Source organism: Capricornis sumatraensis, chromosome 18 (genome assembly GCF_032405125.1).
Source record: "Capricornis sumatraensis isolate serow.1 chromosome 18, serow.2, whole genome shotgun sequence".
NCBI classification, from domain to species: Eukaryota; Metazoa; Chordata; class Mammalia; order Artiodactyla; family Bovidae; genus Capricornis; species Capricornis sumatraensis.
Window position 1 is genome coordinate 9824618 of NC_091086.1, and position 12506 is coordinate 9837123.

The 12506-nt window shown below is 34.6% G+C and overlaps 1 protein-coding gene across 1 annotated transcript in view; it reads left to right on the top strand.

The window, feature by feature from the left end:
• The window catches only part of RANBP17 (RAN binding protein 17), a 364064-nt gene that overhangs the window by 253871 nt on the left and 97687 nt on the right, over nucleotides 1-12506 (top strand). Inside the window, exons 15-16 of the mRNA XM_068990796.1 lie at nucleotides 4169-4242; nucleotides 4993-5073. Of these exons, the coding sequence (XP_068846897.1) occupies nucleotides 4169-4242; nucleotides 4993-5073 (155 nt within the window). The remainder of the gene's footprint in view (nucleotides 1-4168; nucleotides 4243-4992; nucleotides 5074-12506) is intronic.

Genomic DNA, 12506 nt, shown 5'->3' on the forward strand with positions numbered 1-12506 from the left:
TCATTCTTGTTTTTTCAAATAGGAAACCAGGGTTCAGAGACTTTTAACACCTAATTAGTGGCAGAACTCAAATCCAGTTATCTTTGGGACCAAAACCTATGCTTTTCTGTGTTGCTAAGTTTATCCAGACAGTGTACTAAGTACTTCTGGAGATGTAAAAAGAAACAGACATTTTCCTTGGCCTCAGGCAGCATGAAGTAATGGAGGAAATACATATTAACATGGAAAATTATTAGTACAGCAAGATGATATTCTGTTATGTGAGAAGTGCCACTAACCGGCCTGCAACAGTGGATGCTCTGAGTATCCAGAGGAAGAAAGAGAGCTCTTCTTAGTGAATCTACAAGGAGAGCTTCTTCCTGAAGTTGTATTTAGGCATTGAAGTTCCTTCTTTCTATAGCAAACAGCAAGGACCTACTGTATAGCATAGGGGACCATGTTCAATGTCTTGTGATCATCTATAAAAGAATCTGAAAAAGAATATATATGTCTCTATGTATAGCCGGATCACTTTGCTGTATACCTGAAACTAACACAGCATTGTAAATCAAGTATACCTTGATTGAAGGGTGACAATAATTGAAAAATGATAATAATCTTTAAAAACTACATCTTTTTAAATAATAAAATTTTGCAAGTGGTCACCTGAGTGAGCAGAATTTGGAATATGTTATTTTTACAGAAAAAAAGTTATTTGTATAAAAAGACACATTTTTTTGTTTGTTTTTTCCTTTTGTTAAAATAATTATGAATGAAATGGAATCACCAAAATGTGCATTTTTGTTATATCAACAGTGTTGAGTAATAGGGATGCAAGATGAAAGAGTATCATCTCTGTCCTCAGGGAGTTTGTAGTCTAATAGAAAACCTGCATCATTAAAGAAGAGAGGAAGGAAGGCCCAGATGGACAGGCAAAATTAGATGACAGTGTGTGCACCTCTGACTACGCACAACATGCAGCCAAAGGCGCAACGATTTATGCAGCTTCGCTGTGTCCTTCAGAGAAAGAGAGGCAACACAGATGGGCTTATTAGTCTTTTATTTCTTAGATATTTGCTTAGTTTTCACTATGATCAAATTATCTTAATTGATTATGAAATAAAAGATTAGGACTCTATGAACTGAAAGTGAGCTTTTTTCCTTTCTTTCATTCCTATGCCAACTCTTGTATTTTTCCTTAAAATGAGTATGTATTGTGATATAGTTTCTTCTTGCGGTTATAAAAATTATTTTGGGTGAAGTGATAGAAGTTTTAGAAAATGTTCAAAGTCCCTAAATACTGTGTTAGAACTTTTTCAGTAGAAAGCTTTCATTGAATTGTGCTTTATGATAAACAATTTTATAGATATTTGCTCACTGGACAAATTAGTCTTCACTCCCAAATTATATGTATGGATGGCATCACTGACTCGATGGACGTGAGTCTGAGAGAACTCCAGGATTTGGTGATGGACAGGGAGGCCTGGCGTGCTGCGATTCATGGGGTCGCAAAGTGTCGGACACGACTGAGCGACTGAACTGAACTGAACTGAACTGAATGGTATAACTGCATTTCAAATGTTTAAAGACATTTTCATATTATCTGCATGCTCTCTGAATTCATGATAAGGTACCCTGGAAAATGTGAGATGGTCTTTTAACAGAAATGCAGTAATCATACATTGATTTTAAATGACCCTGTCACACGTGAAAACAAATCAGATTGTTGCTCTTAATGAGCTTTTCAATTTACTATTCAGTAGATCAGATAAGTGGATTTAAGAGGTAATGATCCTGTTTAGTACTCAAGCTTGACTGTCAGATCCTAGTAGTGGAGAGAAATCCCTAGGGACAAAAGCGTTGACACAGTTCTAGATGGGATAATGGGAATCAAAGCTAATGGATGATAAAAGGAATGGTGCAAGTTACAAGGATAATTGTGGATTAAAGCACTGCCATGTGTCAATGTTGACTGTTTTTTTAGCATCTTATTGGGTCATATCTGATGCTTTGAGAAGCTGTTTTGACAACAGAGCACAGTAGACATGCCTGCTTAGATTCTTTCTTTTTTGAATGCCAGAGACACAACAGAAAACTTCCTTATAGGAACTATCAATTTAAAAATATTTTTAATATGTTTAAATGTTTTAAATCACATTTTTGTTGTTTTTATTATTTAGTGTAGCATGGGGCAAAATCAGATTAATTTGATCTTTGCCATAAAAAAATAGCATTTATAAAATCTTGAAAAGGTAAAATTTTATTTTACAAAAATAAAGGGTAGCAGGAGATATGGACACACAAATAATTACAGTGTGAAAAGCACCATGCTAGAGAAATGGACCGGAAACTGTAAGAACATAAAGGGGAGTGCAACCTGGAAATGGAAGGAGGATTCAGAGATGACTTCTGAGTGAGAATCAGAGGAAGAGAAAGAAGGATGGTTCAGAAAAAATAAACAGCTTGTGAACATATAGAGCTCTGTAATTGCATGACAAGCCTCAGAATTTCATAAGTATTTCATTGTGACTTTAAGTTGAGGGAAATGATAGAAGATGAAGTAGGTTGGGGCCAAGTTGTGAAGGGCCCTGTGTACCATAATCATATCGATATCAGGTTTTCCAAGGGACCCAATTTATTCCCATTCACGAGAGATTTTAGATCACATTGAGATAAGGGACACTTCCCTTTTTACAACCATTCTTCCTTGGAGCCTTCTGTGTGCTGAAAGTTTTCTGATGATTGAGGATTTGATGAGAACTAACTTCTGTAGGTTCTTTCTCCCTAGCTCCCTCTTTCCAGCAGACATCTTTCAAAACAGTGATAGCTTTGATCGTACAAGAGATGAAGGCCTATTCTCATGAGCAAAGTCACAGATAGTATAATTGAAACGCTTTTTAATTAGGGCTCAGAAGTTAGCAGAAGTTAACAGGAGTTTGAAACTTCATCGTCCTTTCTTTCTCTCTCCCCCAGCTTCTCCTCTCCACCTTTCTGCCCCCTCTTTCACCTGCTCCCCTCCTTTCCCCATTTTTCTCCCCCTGATTCACTCTACTGGCCTGAGGAGCTTCTGGTCATAGGACTTAAGTCAAAAGCTTGGAACACAACCTTCTCGTTAAATAATATTTAAAAGCCAAACATGAGATCTTTGCAATTGGACCGCTTTCCTCCCCTGTATTACCATGTAACTCTGGATGATGTGTGGTATCCTGTGATTTCCATCTCACCTTCACAACCAATGACATTATATCAAGGTAGTGTTCACATAGGAAAAACAAAAGGCAGAATAAGTGAAAGCTTAGTTGCCATACCATAGGAAACAGGCAGATCAGGAGAAAGTAAGAGAACAGAATCACAGAGATGAGAAATCCCATACAGCTGGTGTCTGGCAGAGATAACCTGGAATCACACCAGAGCATCAGGGAGTGTGAAGGTGTCAACCCACCTCTCAGCTTTGCCAGGCTATTAGGGAATATTCCATTGGCTGCCAGTGGCATTTTCCCACTTGTAGTGGGATATGTATTTATAAGCTCAAGGTGGCTGGGGTTGGGACTGAAATGTTACACCCCAAACTCTGCAACCAGCACACCCTAATGAAAAGCTTAGTGGATTCTCAGGCCCCGGTGTATTCAGCAGAGAATCCCTGAGTCTGGGATTTCAGTCTCAGCATGGAAAGTAAGACCTATCTCTATATTTGGGGAAACTTGTTGAGAGAGATTTGAGGAGAATTTCTATAAATTCTTTAACTTCCTCTTATTTTTGTAATCTTTATTTTTATAAGTGCCTAACATAATCCTAAATTATTTGATGGCTTGCCAAAACCTGGAATAGACGGAAATTTTTTAAATGTTGGAATCTTTGATTGAGGCACTCTACTTTCCAGCCCATCTTTGAGATGAGTTTGTTACCACTTTGAAAAAAAAGAAATCATGTGGTATGCTGGGACTAAAATTAGTAGGTGAATGTTGGTTTTTGTGGGTGTGTATATATTTCAAATAAGGGCAGTGCTTCCTGGAAGAAAAAGAGGAGTTAGAAAAAATTTTTAAAACTTCTTACTCTGTTCTCCCCACTTGTTCCCTGCATCATTGTGGATACAACAGTGTATTAAATCTTTACATTTATTCAGTTTGAATAGTCTGTAGAAAATATACATTAATGATAACGTTTTTGACAATTAAATGTCTTCATGCAGGTGTATGCCCGTATGTCAGAAGTCTTAGGAATAACAGATGACAACCATGTTCTAGAAACATTCATGACGAAAATGTGAGTCCCTGCTTTGGTTCTTTGATTTTTTCTTTTGTTGTATTGCTTTGATCTTTTTACTGTGTTTAAATATCTTCATAAATATTAATTTTTAATAATAGACTTTTAAAATTATGCTTTACTTTTAGAATGGTAGCATTGTTCTTTTCTGAAATTTAATTTCACAAATTTAAAATCCACCATCCAACGGGCATTGTTATTTGTCAAGGTATTCATACAACTGCAGTATGCAGTATCAAAACATAGTTTTGAGAAGTTTACAGACTTTGTTGAACTTCAGTTCTATGGGCAGCCTTTTTTAAATTAAAAACAAAGTATTCAATTTTAAGGACCAACTCAAAGAGATTATTACAAATTGGAATCATTGAGAGAGATTTGGTTGCCTTCAAACAGGGCATTCATTGATTCCAGTAGAAACCTATGGCTATCAGAGACATGTTCTTGGAAGCTGTCCTTAAATTAGCCTTGTAATATTAGTAGAATTAACTAGTTTCTGGTCAGGAAATAATGTTGCACACTTAGCCTAAGGTTCTGTGTAGACCATTTAGAGAACAGTGTTGCTTGTTCATCGATTGTGTATAATTTTGAACATGAAATAAAAAGAGGAGAACATGTTCCATTGGTATTTAAACTCACTTCGTGAGGTATTTGTGATGTAGGTCAACTTACATGAATAATGTGTATTTCCATGTTCTCCCTACGCAAGCAAATACCTTAATTATAATTAAAAACTTTTTTTTTCATATTTAGTGTTACAAACCTTAAATACTGGGGAAGATGTGAGCCTGTAATTTCGAGGACGCTTCAGTTCCTAAATGACCTTTCTGTTGGATATCCTTTTTACTATATCTGATAATGACATAAACAAACCTAACAAGTGCATTCTGTTGGCCAGGTATTTTCCTTATTTATAATTTTTCAAGTGTTTTTCTTAAGTAAAAAGCATTTCATTTAGCCTTATCTATAAATGCATAATTTTGAAAGATTTATATTAGCTACATAATATGAAACATTTTATTCAGAGTCACAATTGAATTTATATGGATATATAGATTTCTAACTAGCAAAAGTTACATTTATACCCACCCAGGTTTATAAATGGATACATAAGAAAGTAGGCAACCACCTATGTTTTAATCCATGATTTTTCATAACTGTCAGGATAGTGTTGTTTTAAAAGAACACATATAACTAATCTTAAGAAGGTCAGTATATTCTAAAAGCTGTTATTTTATAAAAACTGAATTCCTAAGAGTCAGTATTTCTTCAGTGTTCATTTCAGTTGAAATGAATATTATTTTCTCTAGTTAATAGGCAGAAAGGGAATTATAAGGCTTTTGACCACTTCCTTGATTATTTCCTCTACCAAATCAACATCTTGTTTACTCTAAAACAAGATTTCCTATTACACATTAAATGGTTAGGTCTCTCTTTACCAGATTTTTAAAATTTAAAACCAGAATCATCCTTTCTTATTAGACCATAGTTGATAGCATTGTAATGTTTCTACCAATGAGAGAGAAGCATGTTGATTATCTTTTATATGTTAGCTATCAAATATATAGGAGTTGTGGAAAATAAGTGTTAGTTTAGTTAACCACTAAGATTAGCTGATATTTTAATACAAAGACAGCATTCTGAAAATGGGTGGCATTGGATAGAAATCTTTAACGTGGGTTCACTCCAGGAATATGTTTGTATTAGTTAAGTTTAAAATTGTGTTCCTTGGCAAACCATAAAAGATTTCCAAAGTATTAGACACCCACTTTTGTGCTGGAATTTAATATGCAACTTTTTATTGGAAAATAATCGTCCTTGTCTGGCAAAATCCACCATGCAATATTTCTGTTAGTAGGTATAATGCAATAAAGACAGGGAGGGCTATTTATCACTACAAATTTTGAGGATTTCAGGATTCTTTTTATTATTTTAATATATTTCTTTGATATTAAATCAGAAAAATGATAAATTACACCTGTCCAGGCTGTTTTTCCTTTTTACTGGAAAGTGATGTACAACCCAATTCCAGTGGTCATTTTGGCTTTTTAAGATATGTATTTTTTCTTATTAAAAAAAAAACTCAACCTGTATTTTTTTAATAATAATGCTGAAATACTCTTTATTTCTAACATATGAAGTGGTTTATAAGTACTTCCTAGTATTGCAAACTCTGGCCTTTTCACAATGTATTACTTTGAGAACATATTATCTGGAAAGAAGCCTGTGCTATTTTATAGCACATATCTGTGTTTAGATTTACCCTATTTTTTAGGTTGAAATTGAAATCTAATATAAAATTAATTTGATTTGTATTCTTTTTTGTTTAATTTACATAAAGCCTAATTTATTTGTATCTGCTATTTAAAATCCTTTCCTATCATTTACATCTTTTATATATTCTTTAATCCTGACTATAATCTTTTATTTTACAAGTCACTTATTGCTTTTGAGCACTCTTTTTTGAAGTTAATAAAAAATCATATTTTCTAAAAGCTTATTAGATAAAAGTTTAAAAGCTGTAACATTTTAAACCAAGGGATGGGCATAATTTCAACTTGGGTACATTGATTTATATTTTTTAACAATTATTTCAGGTTTGCATATTTAGAAATATATATTAACTCAATTTGATTTCAGTGCTCAGTTATTTGAATTATAAATCATTATGTCCCTTCTAGCTGATCAGTCATGAAACATCTTTGAATTCATTTACATAATGGAATATGTGAGTGGTGTATCTATTTCGGTGCAGTTGCTGGTTACCTAATGCATGTTTTGTTGTTTCTAATCGATTTCTTTATTGTAATGTGTTTTTAAATCCTGATTTTAAAGCAATATGTTATTTCTGTGTTAAAAATAAGATGGCTCAGCGATAGAAGCAGTTATGCAAGATAAAAATCTTCACCAACTGACCTTTATAAATGGAAATCTGTTTATATATTAATATTCAAAATATTTGTATTGAAAATGCTAGTAACAGAAATGAAAAGCATCTTACTGTAAAATTTTTTAATGTCCCTTGTTACTTTTATAATGCATGTTTTCAAATAATTATTGTTTTGTTTTTTGTATTTTTATCTTCTTCTAGGTGAATCTTACTCATTATTTATGGTCCTCAAAGCCAGTCTCTGAATTTTGGTGTTCTTCTATCTGACTGCTTGTTTAGGAATTAAAATCACAAAGGTCCTCATTTTTAGGAAGTACTAAAAAGCCTCATGTTTATTTACCTAAGGCAGTCATTTCAAACTTTAGTGATAGTCACAATTTCTGAAGTTCTTGTTACAATACAAATTACTGGGCCCCACTACCCCCAGAGCTTCTGTTTTAACAGGTGTTAGACCGAGGCCTAAGAATTTGCATTTTCATTAGTTCTCAGCTGATGCTGGTGGCTCATGGACCATATTTTGAAGACTTCTGCCTTAAGTTAATTAGAAAATAGAACTGAATGTCCTCAACAGAAAATCTGAATATTTCTTCTACAGAATCTTCTCTGAAGAAATTTGTCTTCACTTAGAAAAGGCAGATTTGACATTTTTAGAAATAGTCTGGTTTTCTAAATAATAATGTGTGTGAGGAGGCTACCATTGTGTTAAGTCCCCAGATTTTAACTGGAAAGCCCTTGTTGCATTTATTCCAAGGTTTCTGTTGGTAAATTTGAAGCTTTCTAAATTGGCAAGTCTGTTGTAACTTTAAAATCCATTGGCCTTTTTGAGAGAAAGTTTGTTCTCCCAGCAGATTCATTATATGTGGCATATACGGCAAAGTTAGCAAACATATCTAGTAACTTTTTAATGTACTTTTTAATTTTCTAAGGTTAAATTTCAATAATTCCAGATTCTAAATAGCTTTTTCTAACAGACACAGGATTGAAATGACTCTGTCCGGGGGCAACCCTTCACAGTTAGGTTTAATACTTGGGTATCCTTTTCTTGCTTTGATATGTTTTCCAGTCATAAATTCTGGTTTCTGTCTAATTGGGAAAGATGTAAGATTGTTTAAGTGATTAGGACAAGAAAGCTGCCTGGAAAACTGGAGTGAGAATAAGGGTCATAGAGAGCCATCAAATAAACTTACTTTTTTTAAATGCTGAGAGAGAGGGAAGAGTCACATTTCATTCATAATTCTGTTTGGTTTTTAATCATTATTTCAAGTTTTTCTTCCTTTGAAAAATAATTGATCAACATTTCTATTGCAATTCATTGTTTACTCAGATTTATAGCAGTTGCATGCATGTCTCTGAGTTTCAGATAGATACTAATGAGAAAGGAAATTTCATTTTCTGTTAGGCCCTCTGTTGGTAGCTGCCCTTATTACATCATCCTCAAAGGTTTGAGAAAACCCAAAAGATAGTCTTTAGCTTCTTAAAAACAGACCTCATTAAGAATTCTACATTAATTCATGAATTTATCCAAACTCACTTTACCCTATTGATAATGTGAACTTCAACAGTTCTTAGAATTAATAACTTCTTCATGTTATTGCAAGACCACATGCCTCATCCACAGGGCCCAGTACAAAATGAAAATGTGGTGTGCATTGTCCATAAATGATTAAGAATTTAAAGTCCTCAGCAGCAGAACACTGAACCGAGCAGAGGCCTTTAGAACCACAGGACTCTGTGCAAGTGCATAGTCCGTTAAACTCAGAAACCATGAAGCTGGCTCAGGTTATCTGCTGTAAAAAGAATCCCTTCCATTTGGCTGCAGACTAACTTTCTAAGACTATCTCCCATAGTTCCTGTACACCAGGATCTGGTGAATCCTGAATGAGGTGGGGCAAAGGGAAAGAGTAGAAGATGAGAGATGAAACAAGAGTCTAGTATGAAGTAGGGGGAAAGGATGGAAGTAAAACTGGATATGTCTGTTACAGGAAATATTTAGTAATAAACAGTCGTAATTCTGCTTTTGTGAAACAGTATTAAAATGTATCATTTTATTTCAGTGAATATCACCATCTCCAGATGGTTTTCAGAATGTTAAATAAAACTCATTTCAGCTACATCCCTCAGGCATACTTCTATTAACATTTCCCATCAAAAGAAATGTTGATGTATTTCTTTGTTTGCTGTCTCCATCATCTTTGGAAAAGTCATCCCATAATTAATCTGCTCTATTTGTTTTTATGCTAGCATCAACTGTGAGAATCTTCTATTCCTCCTCTGTAGCCCACTTATGCATGCCTTCTCTCTGTTCTTTATAGATTCATGCTTTACAAGGTTACCTTCCTTGAGTATTATTTTGATCTGATCATTTCACTTCCCAAAAGCCCAGAATCACATGCTTCTTGGGTCAAAGTACAATTATTGGTTTAAACTTGAGTTCTTTAATAGGCCTGGCGTGCTGCGATTCATGGGGTCACAAAGAGTCGGACATGACTGAGCGACTGAACTGAACTGAACTGAACGTATTGAGTTCCCAAAACTAATTTCCTGATCCACAACTCAACCCCAATTTGTACTTTATACTTGGGCCAAAGAAATTTATTTTGCCTTCCCCTAGATACCCTTCAGGCTTCCCTGGTGGCTCAGACAATAAAGAGTCTTCCTGTAATGCAGGAGACATGGGTTCGATCCTTGGGTTGGGAAGATCCCCTGGAGAGGGAAGTGGCTACCCACTTCAGTATTCTTGCCTGGAAAATCCCATGAACCGAGGAACCTGGCAGCCTACGATCCATGGCGCCACAGAGAGTCTGGACACGACAGAGCGATTTTCACTTTTTTGATACCCTTCATTATCTTTCACTGAATCACCACATATGCTATTCTCTTCATTTGACCCATTATAATTCACTTAGGTCTCTTAAATTTTCAGGTTTCACTAAAAACTTGGTAGAGCCATCCTGAAGTAATTATTAATTATAATCCTTAGTCACTGTGTTAACTGAAAGAAATCGAAGGAGTCATTTAATTTCTCTAAGGCTCAGTTTCTTCATTTGTAGAAAGGGAATGTTATCTATCTCTTAAGATTTTGTAAAGATTAAATAATAGGGCTTCCCTGGTGGCTCAGTTGGTAAAGAATCCGCCTGTAATACAGGTTTGATTCCTGGGTTGGGAAGATCCCCTGGAGAAGGGAAAGGCTACCCACTCCATTCTGGCCTGGAAAATTCCAGGGACTTTATAGTACATGGGGTCTCAAAGAGTGGGACACAACTGAGCGACTTTCACTTTCATATAATGTAATAAATATGTAACAATATATCTATGTTATCTAACAGTAATAAAGTACCTGGTCTTACTGACCCAGTCACATGGTAGATGCTACTAAATGCTTCATTTTTGTTCCTTTTCTTTTTGTTAGTGTTCTTAGACACCTAGTTCTTGTCTGTATTTCTGGGGATAAATATAATATAGCCTAGTATTGGCTAGTCCTCTCTCCTATTAAACTGTAAGTTATTAGCTATTAGGACTGTTTTGTTTCCTTTCTCTATAGTTTCAAAACTTCATCACATAGCAGACATTAGACCATATTGTTACCTCTCCTGTTGTGTGACTAAACCGTAAGTGACTGAACTCTTAATCTTTACACGCAGTTATTAGTATCCCTTAAGATGCTTCATTTTGGTTATACCTGTTTGGATTTTTTTTAGTCGAGTACAGTTCATGAGCATAATTCTACTTTTGAAATCACTAATATTTCAGTAATTATATATATACCTATCATACCTGCAGTAATTTCCATCAGGTAATTTTTTATCAGTGAACTCTCTTCTATCAGCAGGATCTAATTCTATCTATAATGTTTGTGAACATGTATGGCTTTTACATAACTGCCTCGATCAGTACCATCATCCACCCTCTTGTGCTTAGTAAATATCATGCATCTAATACAGTACTTTGATTTTGAAATAGAAATTTCATCATATTTTAACACTTATGAAAATAAAATGTTTTATAATTTTATATCTTAAAACATTCTTAGTAGTGCATATAATAATGATATTCTTTATAATCAATGATGTTTTAGGATTAATGAAATACAGTATTACTCAATAAATACTTGCTGCCATGAATTGAAGTAATACTTGGTGCTACTTTGCCCACTAGCTGCTAAAGTGTGTGGTACCTGTAACTTAAAAAACCAGGGCATTCTCATTTAGATTATTCTTCTCTTCTGAAGATACAGATTTTTTCAAATTTTTGACCATCTCTAAGATACACCATTCTTTCAACTTTTTCTTGCCCCAGCTAACTATCAGTGAGACCATCTTCACTGCCATCAGTATTTTCGTAACCACATGGAAACAGACAGATTTTCTGAGCATTTTGTTTGTAAGTTAATATCAGCCAGTCTGTGGAGTTTGCTCAGTCCTGAATGTGATGAAGGCTCATTAATGAATTGATGCCTCCTAAAAAAGGAGTTTCACGGTACCTTCTGGGGCCTAGTTCCAGTTTCACTTGTACCTCAAAAAGCTAGTGATCTCTGTAGAATCATTTGGCATATTTCAAATTGAATGGATATGATTTAGCCTAGTGAAAAGAGCTTATACTTTCAAGTCACACAGACCTTTGAAGTTTGGATTTGAATCCAAAAGTTCTGCCATTTGTATGTTCCATGTGTGACTTTTATTAAATTCTCTTACGCTTCCAGACTTCTACTACTGTTACTGTTAACCACCATTAACCACATGTACTGTTATGAACTGTTGTCAATAGGCCCCTGAAATCTAATCTGGTACTACCACCCAACCAAAATGGGGCAGCTTACAAGAATCGTAGTTTCTTAGGGAAGAATGAAAATTATGAAGACGGTGTATCTATTTATCTTTTTAAAAAAATTATATATTTTTGTAAGGGCCATGGCTAGCTTTGAATTGAATTCCTAGAGGTAAATGTAAGTATTCAGATGAACTTTCATTTTTTCTTTAATGAAAAAAGTTTCTAAAAATCATTCTTAATCTTCTTCTTTAGAATGTAATTAAAAGGCAGTGAATCTGGCCTGGGTACAAAGTGCACAGATGCAATTCTGCAGAAAATGTGTCTTTGGCAGATGAGATTCTTCCTGTGAATGTTCTGTTTATTGCTACCATAAATATTCTATTGTCAAAACATGACTTGCTGTTTATTAGCCGCACTGACAGGAAGATTCCTATTAATGGCAGCATTCTTATTACCCATAGACCCTGTCACTTTTAACTTTGCAATTCTAAGAGAATTGTATTTGGTAATTACTTAAGATATTTCTTAGCTTATTGATCCCTACCCCTGTTTAACTGAGTGGAGTTTGAGTGGCAGTTCTTCTGCTCAGTGACTTACACTGGAAAAAATC